The 14226-nt window shown below is 34.9% G+C and overlaps 1 protein-coding gene across 1 annotated transcript in view; it reads left to right on the forward strand.

The window, feature by feature from the left end:
• Nucleotides 1-14226, forward strand: part of FAM227B (family with sequence similarity 227 member B) — a 276474-nt gene that overhangs the window by 228373 nt on the left and 33875 nt on the right. Inside the window, exons 11-12 of the mRNA XM_089907263.1 lie at nt 3331-3428; nt 6119-6279. Coding sequence (XP_089763389.1) covers nt 3331-3428; nt 6119-6279 — 259 coding nt within the window. The remainder of the gene's footprint in view (nt 1-3330; nt 3429-6118; nt 6280-14226) is intronic.

The raw sequence follows: 14226 nt of genomic DNA on the forward strand, positions 1-14226 counted from the left end.
GGAAGGCCAGTTTAGTGGTCATAAATTTCTTCACCTTTTGCTTGTCTGGAAAACTATTTGAAAACTATTTATCTCTCCTTCAATTCTGTAGAACAACTTGGCTGAGTAGAGAATTCTTGGTTAGTAGGTTTTGTTTGTTTGTTTTGTTTTGTTTTCAGCAGTTTGAATATATTGTGCCACTTCCTTCTGGCCTGCAAAGTTTCTGCTGAAAAACGTGCTGATAGTCTTATGGAGGGCTCCTTTCCACATAACAAGTTGTTTTTCTGTTGCTGCTTTTAAGATTCTCTCCTTGTCTTTAAGTTATGACAGTTTAATTATAACACGTCTTGGTGTGGGTCTCTTTGGCTCATATTATTTGGAACTCTCTAGGCTTCCTAGATCTGGATGTCTATTTCCTTCCCCAGGTTAAGGAAGTTTTCAGCTATTATTTCTTCAAATAAATGTTCTGCCCCTTTCTCTCTCTCTTCTCCTTCTAGGACCTCTATAATGCAAATGTTGGTCTGTTTAATGTCCCACAAGTCGCTGAAGCTATCTTCACTTTTAAAATTTTTTTTCTTTTTACTTCTTTGATTGGATGAATTCCATTGCCCTGTGTTTGAGTTTGCTAATTCTTTTTTCTGGCTTCTTCTAGCCTGCTGTTGATCCCCTGTAATGTATTTTTCAGTGCAGGTATTCTTCAGCTCTGTGATTTCTGTTTGGTACTTTCTTGTATTTTCTATTTCTGTTGAAGCTATCATTCTGTTCATGCATTGTTCTCCTGACCTCAGTGAGCATCTTTTTTTTTTAATTTAATTTTTTAACTAATTAACATTTTTTCTGTTTCTGTAGTTTATTGATATATAATATTATATATGGCCTGCATGAAGTTTAATTTTGCTAAGATATATGAGTTATTCGCATCTCAGAAAGATTATTAGAATAAAAACTACAAAAGTGGATAAAGGTAACCATACTTACTTGCATAAGTGTCTCCCTTTTAAGAGATTTAATATCCCTAAAATAAAAAGGGGGTAATTATGAAAATGAAATTTTCCCAGCGTCGGTGTAGTAAGACTGTAATATTTTGTCACTAGTGAAATTTCTAAAGACTTAATAAGAACAGTTGAGACATACTTTCTCATAGTTTTATCAAGTAGAGTCAATATTGGTGTTCCCGGTGACCTTCCCTAGCATTCAGAGATGCTGAGAACAGAGGGGATATAAAAACTATAATCAGGGACAAAATTGATATTTTTACCTAAAACAAATCAACAGATTAGAGGAATGCAGGGGGATAAAAGCTAGTAAATTCAGTGATTTTAAGATTACTTATTACTCTTATCATATCAGGGTGGGGTTTTTCCTTTACATATGATATTTTTCTTTGACTCTTTTACTTCTAAACTTTCTTTGCTTTGTGTTTTTCATTAATCTCTTACTTTTTATGTCTATTGCTGTTACTCCAAGTCTAGAATATTTGCCTGATATTAATCTGTTGGCAGTAATTTTACAACAAAGTTCAAGCAATCTTCTAAGGCTTTTATTGTGGGTATGGTAGACATGTAGAGGTCCTTTTGTCATTAGTAACATATCTGTTCATAACGACTAGAAGTTAAGTAATAGCACCTAAATATGTATTTAAGAATGATTCAAAATTGAGCATGTTTTATTTTTAATCATTCCTCCCAAAAGGAATATTTTTATCCATTTCTTATTTATCTTTTCAGTGTTTCTTTATACAAATGAAGGAAAATACAATAGATATTTGATTCTTCTTATTCTTTCCCTTTTACACTGAATGTAGTATATTGTATACATTGTATACATTCTTTCCCGTTTACACTGAGTAGTATATTTTATATATTGTATACATTCAATCAAGTAATATGCTCTCTTCACTGTTCTGCAACTTGCTTTCCTCACTTTAATAGATGACCTGTTGATATCTTCACATCTGTATGGAGATCTTGCTCATTTTTTTTTTTTACAGCTTATAGTATTCCATTAAATAGGAGTGCCCTAGTTTTTTCAACCAGTACCTGACTGCTAAATGCACAGGTTGTTTATAATCTCTAAAGTTTACATATTATGCTATAATCATTAACCCTGTACCTATATTTTTTGTGCTTATGTAGAAGATTGTGTAGAATATATTCTCAGGAGAGGGATTGCTGAGTCAAAGAAAAATATCTGTATTATTGGTAGATATTGTCAGATTCTTCTCCATAATGGGTTGTATGCTTTTGAGCAAGTTTTAAAGTAGAGAAATTATATGGTTCATTACCTTTCTTGCCCATTCTAACTCCCAACTTAATCTAACTTTGGTTCCACTCAAAATTTTAGAATACAGATTCCTTGCTAACTAGTTCTTTAATCTCTGCCAGAGATAAATGCCTACTTGCCTCCAGTATTTCAAGCTAGTATCTAATATCTTTTAATGGGTAATGTCAAAAATCAATTCAAGTGACTTTCTTCAACTCTTCTAGCTTTGTCATCAACATCACAATCTGTAGATCTGATTTGTCTACCTGGTAACTGGTAATAATTGTCAGTGCCAGAATCTAGTACAAACTTCTCAGCTTACCTGTTTTCTCTGCTCTACATTAAGATATCCTTAATAATTAGCATATGCTTTTAGGCTGACTGACATGGCTGATTAAATCAGATAGTTCTCCTTTAAGACAAGACTCCCTGGGTAGCCTCATGCATATTTACGCTGGTTGCACTGAAAAATTACCAAGTCTTTCCTTATCTAGGTATGTTTCAGTATATGGAAAAGGTAGACTCTAGCATGCAGAGACCTAAGCCTCCTATTGCATTTAACTAGAGGGTCAAGGAAAGAGCTCTGAAATTAGAAGCAAAAGACCTAGGTCTGCATTCTCTTCCTGTACTGTTGTTTTTTTTTAATTACAGCTTTATTGATATAGTTCATATACCATACAATTCACCCATTTAAAGAATACAATTCAGTGGTTTTTATTAGATTCATAGATGTGAACAACTATCACCTTAGAGCAAGACTTACTCTTAGAAAAAGTCATAGAGTTTCCTTAACTTTAGTTTTCTAATCTATAAATTGTGGGAAATGTTACTTAGCTCATAAAATGGTTTGTGAGGATGATGTGAAATAGTGTACATGAATGAATTTGAAAACTCTAAAGCCCTGTTAGGTAAAATGAGATGGAATATTCATTTCCTCTGACTGAGGCAAGCTATAACAATATCCTAACCGTCTCTCATACATTTTTACCTCTCTGCATGTTTAAGGTGCATTGCTAGGAAAAAGAAGGGGTATCATGCCTTTTGTGAAGAAAGAAAGAATTTAAGAAAATATTTTATTTTCTGTTTTAGATATAGACTTCAATATGACAAAAATTTTAAAGAATCCAGAAGGATATACAATGCCTGCATCCAAGGAAGAATCAAGATTATCAGGACTACCAACAAAGGTTTGGAGTATAATAATTATAAAAAATGTCCTTCTTTAATTTCCAATATAATTAATTGAACAGGTTTCACATGGACAATATTGGTTATTATGCTCTTGATATATATTTTAGAAAAAAATTAATAATCAGAAGAGATTTATTGGAGAGGTTAATCTTAATATTAAAGTCATATTTATTTCTGAAACTATCCTCATCTCTAAGGAAAACGAATAGCGTTTATCTTTTCCTCATACTTCGGGCACTGCTTCTCTTTGGATTGACATACAGACATGGCTCTGATCTCAATAAGCATCAAAGTGCAGAGAAAACTTCAATGGCATTTTCAACAGTGGTTGACCTGTCCCCACCCCTTAAACCATGGTCCCAGAATAAATGACCATATATAGGTACTGTTGATCTTAAGTCTTGAATACTTGCTTTCTCCACATTTTTGAAGGTGCCTCCCAAACAGAGAACCTATGGATTTGCCACCTTGTGTTGCTTTAGCCAAGATTTGATGAGACCGTTGACTTGAACTTCTGAATTTGATCTCTTAACTTGTTAGCCAATTGGGTTTTAAATCTGTTGCAGTCTTTTTTGTTAAAATTTTGTCTGAATTATCTAGTCAGGTCTGACCGTTATTTTAAATTTTAAATTATGCCTATACAAAAACCACTTTCTGAAAGTCAGTATTCATATATTTCCTGGTCTTTAATAATCCAGGTATATAGAATATCTTCCAACCTTCACAGTGCTGCCAAGGATGTCCATACTTAGGATAGAAATTGGCGACTCTAGGAGTCCATTTGGGGTAGATGGCAATATTGCACCATCTTGGCTGCAGGGGGCGGGAGGCAGGGGAGTGCATTCTATTACTTTTCCTTGATTGCTAAATTTAGAAATCAAGGAAATGTAACAGAAATTGTATATCTGATCTTCAGCAAGCACTAAAAATGGTCTTTAATAGTTTGTTTACAAGTTGAAGAAATATGGACAGATGGATTTGTAACTGACAATAACTTTTCTCAGATATCACTGTTAAAAGATAGAAAGCAAATTGCAGATATGTCTTTGGTAGTACACTGTATTGCTGCATCATTAGCCCTGTCTCATGCACAATATTTTATCAACAACTTTGATAAAAATATGGTTGCCATTTTTCATTAGCCATGTAGAAGTCATAAAACCTGGAAGAATTATGAATATAGTGGAACACCAAAAGTTTACAACAGGCTGGGGTAACAGGCCTGATCTTAGAAGATAAACTGTTACTGTGGAAAAAGTATAGAGGTCCAGAATTACAACTGCATAAGTACAGGTTAATAAAGCCTTGCCTTGGAGGCCTCTGAAAAGATTTGGGAATCGCTTTTAACAGTAAGCTCTGTATATGTCAAAAGTAGAACGTTGTTGACCCCAAAATCTACTGTATTCATGGGCTGTTTAAACATGTGGAATCTACTCTGTGCTGATTAGACAATAATTGTGTATTACATTCATTCTGGAGCCTTGCTTTCAATCTGCTCTCGCCTGATTGAACTACGCTTAAAAAAAATCATAGTTTCTCATAGAGGAAGAAGGATCTGTGTACTGTGGTTTTCTTAGTTTAAAAACTGGTAACTGCAGAAAAAGAACAGGAATGTCTGTTTCTAAAACTTCAGTAAGATAGAGTTTCTATCTTATAATACACCAGGCAAAAGCCAGGAAAATGCTCGGTGTGGTTTTGCATGCAAGTTTTAAGATCAGGCTAGGTATAACCTGATGTGAATTGTCATGGGAGACTATGGTGAAGTAAATGATTTACATCACAGAAAAAACAGCTGATATTGACATCGTTTTCACCATCAAAGAACTGCTTTTGATTACAATATTACCACTATTTGAAATAATTTTGGAGCAGCTATGAATGAATACAATGAAAAATTGACCATAAGCAAACAAAACACAAGAGAATTTTACATATCAGTAAAAACAAATGAGAATAAAATCTTACTTCCCCACAAGAAGTGGAATCAACAATAAATCTCTCATCTAGGTGTTATAAAAATTGAGGAAAGAGTTAACATATGAGTAGTTGCTATACTTGCATCCCACAAGAAGTCAATAGTAGAATATTGGAGCAATTATAATTATGGTGATGGTTTCCTTGACACAGAATTCGTGGTCAAAGTTTCTTTCATCAGCACTGTGATGGGCTTCTAGCCTCTTTGTTCTGATGAGAAGTCACCTTGTTAACCTTATTGGGGTTCTCTTATATGTTGTTTTTCTCTTGCCGCTTTTGAGATTTTTCTTTTTGTCTTCGTCTTTCAACACTTTGACTATGACGCATCTAGATGTGAATTTATCCTACTTGGAGGTAAGCTTCTTGGATGTGTTTTTCATAAAACTTGCAAAGTTTCAGTCATTATTTCTTCATATTTTTTCCTGCCCCTTTTTCTGGGGCTCTGCTCATTCTTTTCTCTTTCTGTTCTTCAGATAGAATGATCTCTATTGGCCTGTCTTCATGCTAAAAGACTAGCAGAGCTGTACGGCACATACTCATAGTCTCATACTTTAGTAAATTAATTAAGATGCCTTGCAGAATTTCCCTTTATTTGTTTTAATATACCAGATAATAATTGTATTTATGGTTATAATGCAGTTATATTTTATTTACAGTTCTTTAAAAATACACAAAAGTAATAATTGATTCATTTTTTTCCTACCCCTTACAGTCCCATTATAGCAGTAGTGGCCCAGAGTTTAAGCGTGTTCTCTTCAATTTTGGAGGTCAGAGTCCACTGATTTTATATTATCTTAAGATGCATGAACTAGCTGGTATTTCCAAAGCCCCTGGACAAGTCAAGATTAAACTCACTGAAATATTGAAAGAACCATATCCTTTTTTAAGCTTTGCTTTAATATGATGTTTCCAAAATATTCAAAACTTTTAACTTTTTTTAATGTCTCAGTTAAGAAAAAAATTTTAATGCATTTTGTAACTAATGCTTTACTTAGCATTTAATTACATTCAAAACTTTTCATAGCATGTTTGGCTAAAAGTATTTTCTCTTTTAGTTCTAAGGCTGTGATTTTACATGTAAGAAAAATAAAACAAACATAAAACCCAGGAACTTAAAAAACCAGTATATTTAGCTCTTTAGTAAAAGACTATTTTTACAACTTTACTGTTCAGTGTTCAGTTTCAAACATTTGTCAGAACTATGGGTCATGGACTTCTAGGTTTCTCCAGAAGAAAGTTTCAAATGTGCCTTAGCTATGTAATCATTTATTCTAAGGAAAATTTATTAGAAAGCTTAATGTATAAAATATAATATAAATGAAATTGGAGCTCTTTGGTTGTAGCAGGGGTATCTGTTTACATTCTTGTGCCCCCTCTGCATAACCCATCCTGGCCCAGGTCTCACTAGGGACTTGGATGAACCCCAAGAGATCCAGTACAGTGGTCTCCAAACTGGGGTATACACAGCTCTGGGTGGAAAATAAATAAATAAATAAATAAATAAATATATATATATATATATATATATATTTCTATCTTTAAAAATAAAAAAGAAATTGCACTTTACTAATATTTAGTAGACAGGTGCCCTCACTCAGTTGATATTTCAGTCTGCACTCTGTTGAGGGATAGTAATAGCATGTTTGCTCTTGTGTTGTCTGAGTTTCACAACATATTGCTGTTTTCTTTGGGTGGTTAAGAGGATTTATAGATTATATCATTTGGTTTAACTAAATTGACACTTACTAGTGGACCAATGCTTTAAAAGTTTTCTGAAAAGAAATATTACTCAGCCATAAAAAAGAACAAAATAATGCCATTTGCAGCCACATGGATGGATCTAGAGATTGTCGTATTGAGTGAAGTATGCCAGACAGAGAAAGACAAATATCATATGATATTGCTTATATGTGGAATCTAAAAAAATGGTACAAATGAACTTTTTTACAAAATAGAGTCACAGATGTAGAAAAGAAACTTATAGTTACCAAGGGGAAAAGGCAGGTAGGATAAATTGGGAGATTGGGATTGACATATACACACTACTATATATAAAATAGATAACTGATAAGAACCTACTGTATAGCACAGGGAACTCTACTCTATACTTTGTAATGACCTATATGGGAAAAGAATCTAAAAGAGAGTGGGTATCTGTATATGTATAACTGATTCCACTTTGCTGTGGAGCAGAAACTAACACAACATTGTAAATCAACTATACTCCAATAAAAATTAATTTAAAAAATAAAAAGCATTTGTTCAAAAAAAAGAATGATGTGTTATATATACACAATGGAATACTACTCAGCCATAACAAAGAATGAAATAATGCCATCTGCAACAACATGGATGAACCTAGAGATTATCATACTAAGTGTAGTAAGCCAGACAGAGAAAGACAAATATCATATGATATCACTTACCTGTGGAATCTGAAAAATGATACAAATGAACTTATTTACACAGCAGAAATAGACTCACAGACATAGAAAACAAACTTATGGTTACCAAAGGGGAAAAGTTGGGGGTCATGAACTAGGAGTTTGGGATTAACATATACACACTTCTATATATAAAATAGTAAACAACAAGGACATACTGTATAGCACAGGGAACTATACTCAATATTTTGTAATAACCTATAATGGAAAAGAATCTAAAAAAGAATACATATGTGTGTGCTTGTGTGCGTGTGTGTATGTGTGTGTGTTTGTATCTGAATCACTTTGCTGTACACCTAAAACTAACACAATATTGTAAATCAACTATATTTCAATAAAAATTTTTTTAAAAAGGAAAAAAGAAATAGTCTCCTGAAAAGAAACTTTGGATTGATGATAATATTTATAATGCAAGAATAATTTTTTTAAAAAAACACAGAATGATATCTCCTCTATTCCTTGAAGGAGCTCTTTTTCAGCTACACTAAGAGACAAAATTAGTGGTGATCCAATCAGTTCTGCCAAGATGTAGGCCAAAAAAAATTAAAATTTTCAAAAATATCAATGGAAATATGGACATACATCATTATTATAAACAGTGAACCTAGCCCTAAGTGTATGTTATACTTTTCAATATTAGCAAATGATAGTATGATGCCAGTTTAATTTGCAAGGCATTTGTAAACCAACTGTCTAGACATCAATATAAATCTCTATAATTTGAGGATAAAAGGTTTGGTGTACCAAAAATAAATGTAGTGTTAAATTTTATTTTTTTAATATTTTATTTCATCTCACTGTTTTCTATCCATAGACTGCATATCTTTTATAATATGCATAATATATAAATACATATTGATATGTATATAATTTATAAATTTAAAATTATATCTATGAGGGAGTGTGCTCACATAGCTTTTACTCATGGGATACATGATCCAGGAAGTGTGGAGAACACTGCCCTAGCAGATTCTCAAAATTCTTCCCAGGGCACTTCTCTCATATTTCAGTCAAGACAACCTCCAGAGTCTCACTGACCACAGGCACATGGAATTAACTTGGATGGCTCTGGAACACAAGGAGAAAGCAAACTACAGAGCTAAATCAGTCTGTTTTGAGACTTGTAACTTAAGGATTTTCATCAACCTTGGATTATTCAAACAAATGGTTAAATACAAAAATTTTAGATGTCTAGAAGTGAAATTTGAAAGCTATGAAAACCATTCATAATAGATTACTTTTATTTTTAACTAATTTTTATTGTGATTATAAAAATATCAGTCTTTGTGTTTATATTTCTGATGGGCATGGATTTGTCCAACAACAATACAAGGATTCATAACACCAGTTCACTGAGAATGTGGGAAGAGTATGAGTATATGTGGGGGTGGGGAAAGGAGGAAATGGATATCTAGAGCATGAAATCTTTTAGGAGAGTGTTTCATTCCATAAAGATCAGAAAGAAATCACCACTTAGAAAGTAATGGGTCTGGACAAAACTATAATTCAAAAAGGTAAATGCACTATTATGTTCATAGCAACAGTATTCACAATAGCCAAGACGTGGAAACAACCTAGGTGTCCATCGACAGATGAATAGATAAAGAAGATGTGGCACATATATACAATGGAATGCTACTCAGCCATAAAAAGAATGAAATAATGCCATTTGCAGCAAGTTAGATGGACCTAGAGATTATCATACTAAGTGAAGTAAGCAGAAAGAGAAAGGCAAATACCATATGATATCACTTATATGTGGAATCTAAAATAGAACACAAGTGAACTTATCTATGAAACAGGAACAGACTCACAGACATAGAGAACAGACTTGTGGTTGCTGGGGGTGGGGAGGTGGTGGTGCTGGAGGGAGGGATGGATTGGGAGTTTGGGATTCGCAGATGTAAACTATATATTATATATAGTATGGATAAACAACAACGTGCTGCTGTATAGCACAGGGAACTATATTCAATATGCTGTGATTAAACCATAATGGAAAAGAATATGAAGAATAATGTGTATATATGTATAACTGAATCACTTTGCTGTGCAGCACAAATTAACACAACATTGTACATCAACTACACTTCAATAAAATAAATTTAAAAAATGAAAGAAAGAAAGTAATGGGGCTTTCCATGATGCTTTCTGAGCTTGTAAAATGTAATGCCCACTGATAAGAAAAAATATTCCTAGATCTAATGATGAACAAAGTGATAATGATGCCTCACATTCATCAGCACTTTACAGTTTTTCAAAACATTTATTGAATCTTCCTATGTATCACTGCAAGAAATGACAAGACTCCTGGGACAGTGGACAGAGCAGGCACCCATCACAGCCACTTTACAGATGAGGGAACCAAAGCTCAAAGAGGGTAAGTAGCTTACCCAGGTGATTCATGCAGCAGAGCTGGCAACAGAGTCTACCATTCCCTGAGCCATGCATACTTTTCTGACATGACGATCCAGGCTAGAATTCTCCTTGAGGGTGATACTAGTGGTTGGTGGCAGAGCCTGGTAATGTTTTCTCCAAGACCTTTTTTCTAAAATATTTTTTCTTTTTTTTAATTTATTTTTTATTGAAGTATAGTTGATTTACAATGTTGTGTTAATTCCAAGAACTTGATAGCTGCTAATGAAATTTGTGTCCAGTGTTCCCATAATTATCTATGATGACTGTATGATCACTGAATTTATCTCTTTCTCACTGAAATTTTACATTGAAGCTATTCAGAATATAGAACATTTTTATTAGTTTTTCTCAGGGCTTACTGGAGTCCTCTGGCTTTCCTGAAGTGGAAAAATAACACTTTTTAGCTAATGCATCTATGCAGAGTGAAGGAGTAGGAGAAAGTGGAGGAGTTAAATAACAAAAAAGACAAATATAATTCATCATATTTGGGCTTGGCAAACTCTAAAATGGTCCCCAATGATCCCCACCTTCTGGTTCATGCCCTTGTGTAATTCCCTCCCATTGGGTATGGGCTGAACCTATAACTTGCTTCTAACAAATAGGATATGGCAAACATAATGGAATGTCACTTCTGAGATTCAGCTACAAAAAGACTGACATCAGTCCTGCTCGACTTTCTCTCCTGTTGTGGAGCACAGGCTCCGGACGCGCAGGCTCAGCAGCTGTGGCTCACGGGCCCAGCCGCTGTGCGGCATGTGGGATTGTTCAGGACCCAGGCACGAACCCGCGTCCCCCGTATCGGCAGGCAGACTCTCAACCACTGAGCCACCAGGGAAGCCCTGACAGGACTTTTAACGTACACTTGTAAGGAAAATAATGAACTTTTTTTTTACTAGATAATGTACATTAAATCATTATTAGTAGAAAATTTGAATTTTTTAATGAATAGTCTTTGAATTTCTTTTTTAAAAACTTGATTACTTAGTACTAGAGTTATAAGTAAAACTAAAAAGAAAAACTGACTTCTAGGACCCAGAGCTGAATGTGTAGTATGTTTTTAAACTGGGAAGAATCTTGTGCAAAATATATTTGGAGCTCCTAATTTTCCCATCTTACATTGCCTGCATTTTTGTAAACTACCTCAACTCCTTTATGTATTGAGAGTAAACTACCAAATAACCAAAAGTCTAATAATTATTTTACATGTTTCAGAAATTATTTATTTAAAAAAAAGAAAAAAAGGAAGACTCAGGAACAAAATGTTTGGTCTCATTAAAAAGTAAAGTTTATAGGCTGTATCTGTATTTCTAACTTGAGTTTAGAATGTTCGTTCACATTTTTTTTTTTTTTTGCAGTTTGGGAAAAATCTGAACTTAAGGCTGTGTCACAATGAGGCTATTGTGTTACTGTAAACACATGCTTCCACCATCACACATATATACAGACTTTTTAACATGTAAAAACTGTCCAGAGTCAGATAATTCAACTCTACAATTAAAAATAATATGGGATATATCAACATTTATCCCAGCATAAAAATAAAAGCTATATGAAGAAACCATCTGTTGTGAATTATGTGTGATGTGGGGGAAGCAAATAGTCAACGAGGAAAAACGGAAAAGAAAGAAACCCTGAGACTCATATAAGGTCACCAGCTCTGTATAACACTCCGTCTTCACACAGAATCTAGTGGGAAACTCTTTAGAGCCATGTGCAACTTCCTTTCACTTTTATTTATAAAAAGATTTCCAATAATCTTTGTCACACATGCATATATAGATTTTTTCTCACTAATATGTGAATAACAACTTGTGAGTTGTTACTAAAAGTTACTATGAATGGTATTTTTCATTTCAAGTCAGTTACATTTCAAGTTAGTTAACATATACTAAGGATTTGGTAATCAGATTTTTAAAAGGATACATTAGCTTAAAGACAAATGTCTGAAAAAAACTTCTAATCCAGAACCATTTTATCTAGTGTTTTTTCCGGTAAAGACAGGATAAAACACTTTTTTCCCTCAATCCTAAAACTCTCAGGATGAAATGAATAGGAAAGCCTACACTGCCAGAAAGTTTGTTCCATTATTTATGAGATTGTACCCCCAAAATCTAACCCTCACTTTCCTCAGCTTCAAAAATAGGGATATGGACATTATAATATCATCTGTTAATGAGACCTTTCAGATAATAGAAACCAGATGTTAGCTTCCTGGAGTGGGAGGTCTTTTTTAAAATACTTTTTGTTGAAAACACCCAGCCCTAAAAACCCTGTGGCAACACAGACTCCCTCTACCAAAACACGAGGGAGGACTGATATTTCCTCTAGTTGTCTGCAAAGAGGTAAAACAGGCTGGGGAGCAGAGGAGAATGAAGAGGGGAGATGAGGAAGTAGAGAGGAAACCTAAAAACCTTAGTTGCATGGAAGAGGCCCCTTCAGCAGTATAGGGAAAAAATTTAATTTGAGCCCAGATTTGAGCCTATATTCTCCATGTGTATCAAGCAGATGGATTGGGCTATATAAGTTTTAAGTCTTTTTGAATCCTGAGATTTGTGATTCTGTTGGAGGAATTTGACTTTCCACACCATTGGTGGTTGAATTGGTAAATAGCTCAAATTTTCACTGAAATGACAGGCTTCTCATTTTGTCAGGTCACTGTAGAACCATGTTCTTCTGAGGCTACAGTAAGAAAAAGAATGCATAGGCACCATTTTTCCCATTCACAACTGTCAGTTCCCCTAAAGGACCACCAGAATAACCTGTTGACCAAGAAAAGCTAAGTTTAATAGACTTATTGTAGTAAAAGAGAACAACAATTTAACAGAGCTTTAGTAGTGTCTCAAAATGGATAAATTCAGGAATGACATTTGTTGGGTTTTAGGACCTAAGTTGGATGATTTTGAGGCAGGTTGTACAAGGTGAGAAACTGCTTGGGATTGGGCAGAGTTTAATATAATTTTGGACTACTGGGCCCAGTGAAGCAAGGGTCTTGAAGTAAGCTTTGATGTGCAAGCTATTTTAGCTGGTTCAAAGTCTTATCTTTCAGGAAAAAGCATTTTCTGGAGCAAGTTGTAGGTTATTTTTGCTTATTCTCAGTGTTGTTAAACACAGGGACAGAAAAAAGTATGCATGGCCCCTCATTTTTTAACACAGGGACAGGAGTGACATCAGCATCATGGCTGAATAAGACATCATGTCGCCCCTCAATGACAACAATTTGGCATACATCCATGGACAAAAATTCCCTTGTAGGAGTTGTGGGATCCAGTACCATTTGCCAAGGGATCTGAGAGGAGGGTCACCCACGTGTGCATCGTGTAATAGGCATGCAGATTTCTTTCCTAGCTGTGGAACTTGTAGTGGCCTATGAACCAACTCTAGCGCCTCTCAACCACAGTCCAAGAACCCCTGGAAAACACTGTCATAGGCAGTCACCTATAGATGAGAGAGGCCTTGTGGAAGTCCAGGCTTCCAGAAGAGAAATTTCAGCACACCACTGAAACAAAAAAATACAAGTGTAGATGCATAGGAAAGGATAACAGGAACAGTTTAACTTCACCTCTCGCCCAAGGCAGCACAGCTTAGGTCCAAGAGAGATCTTCTCAGCCCGTGATTTTTTGTGTGGGGGAAAGTGAGAGCGAATTAGGGACCACCTGGCTTCCCAAGCAGTGTGGTTGCTGCCAAAGAGGCTTGTTTCTCTCTTCCCCATTCAGAGTACTGAATGATGAGCTTCATGACTTAGGGGTTGGAAAGAGGCTGGGAGAATTGTAGATAGAACTCTCAGAGGGCATTAAAGGGATGCAGATTCTACTAACCATGTCATAGACTCTACCAAGAAGCCTGCCCATGAGCCCCTGAGGACACGTCACCCATAGATATCCCCAGCTAGCCCATAGACACCCCCAGTGCTCCATGAACCCCACCCACATACATTCTCACCCTGTCATCAGCTCCCTGT

Source organism: Delphinapterus leucas, chromosome 2, assembly GCF_059928025.1.
Source record: "Delphinapterus leucas isolate spDelLeu-1000000601 "Yukka" chromosome 2, BTC_Dleu_Yukka2, whole genome shotgun sequence".
Lineage (NCBI taxonomy): Eukaryota > Metazoa > Chordata > Mammalia > Artiodactyla > Monodontidae > Delphinapterus > Delphinapterus leucas.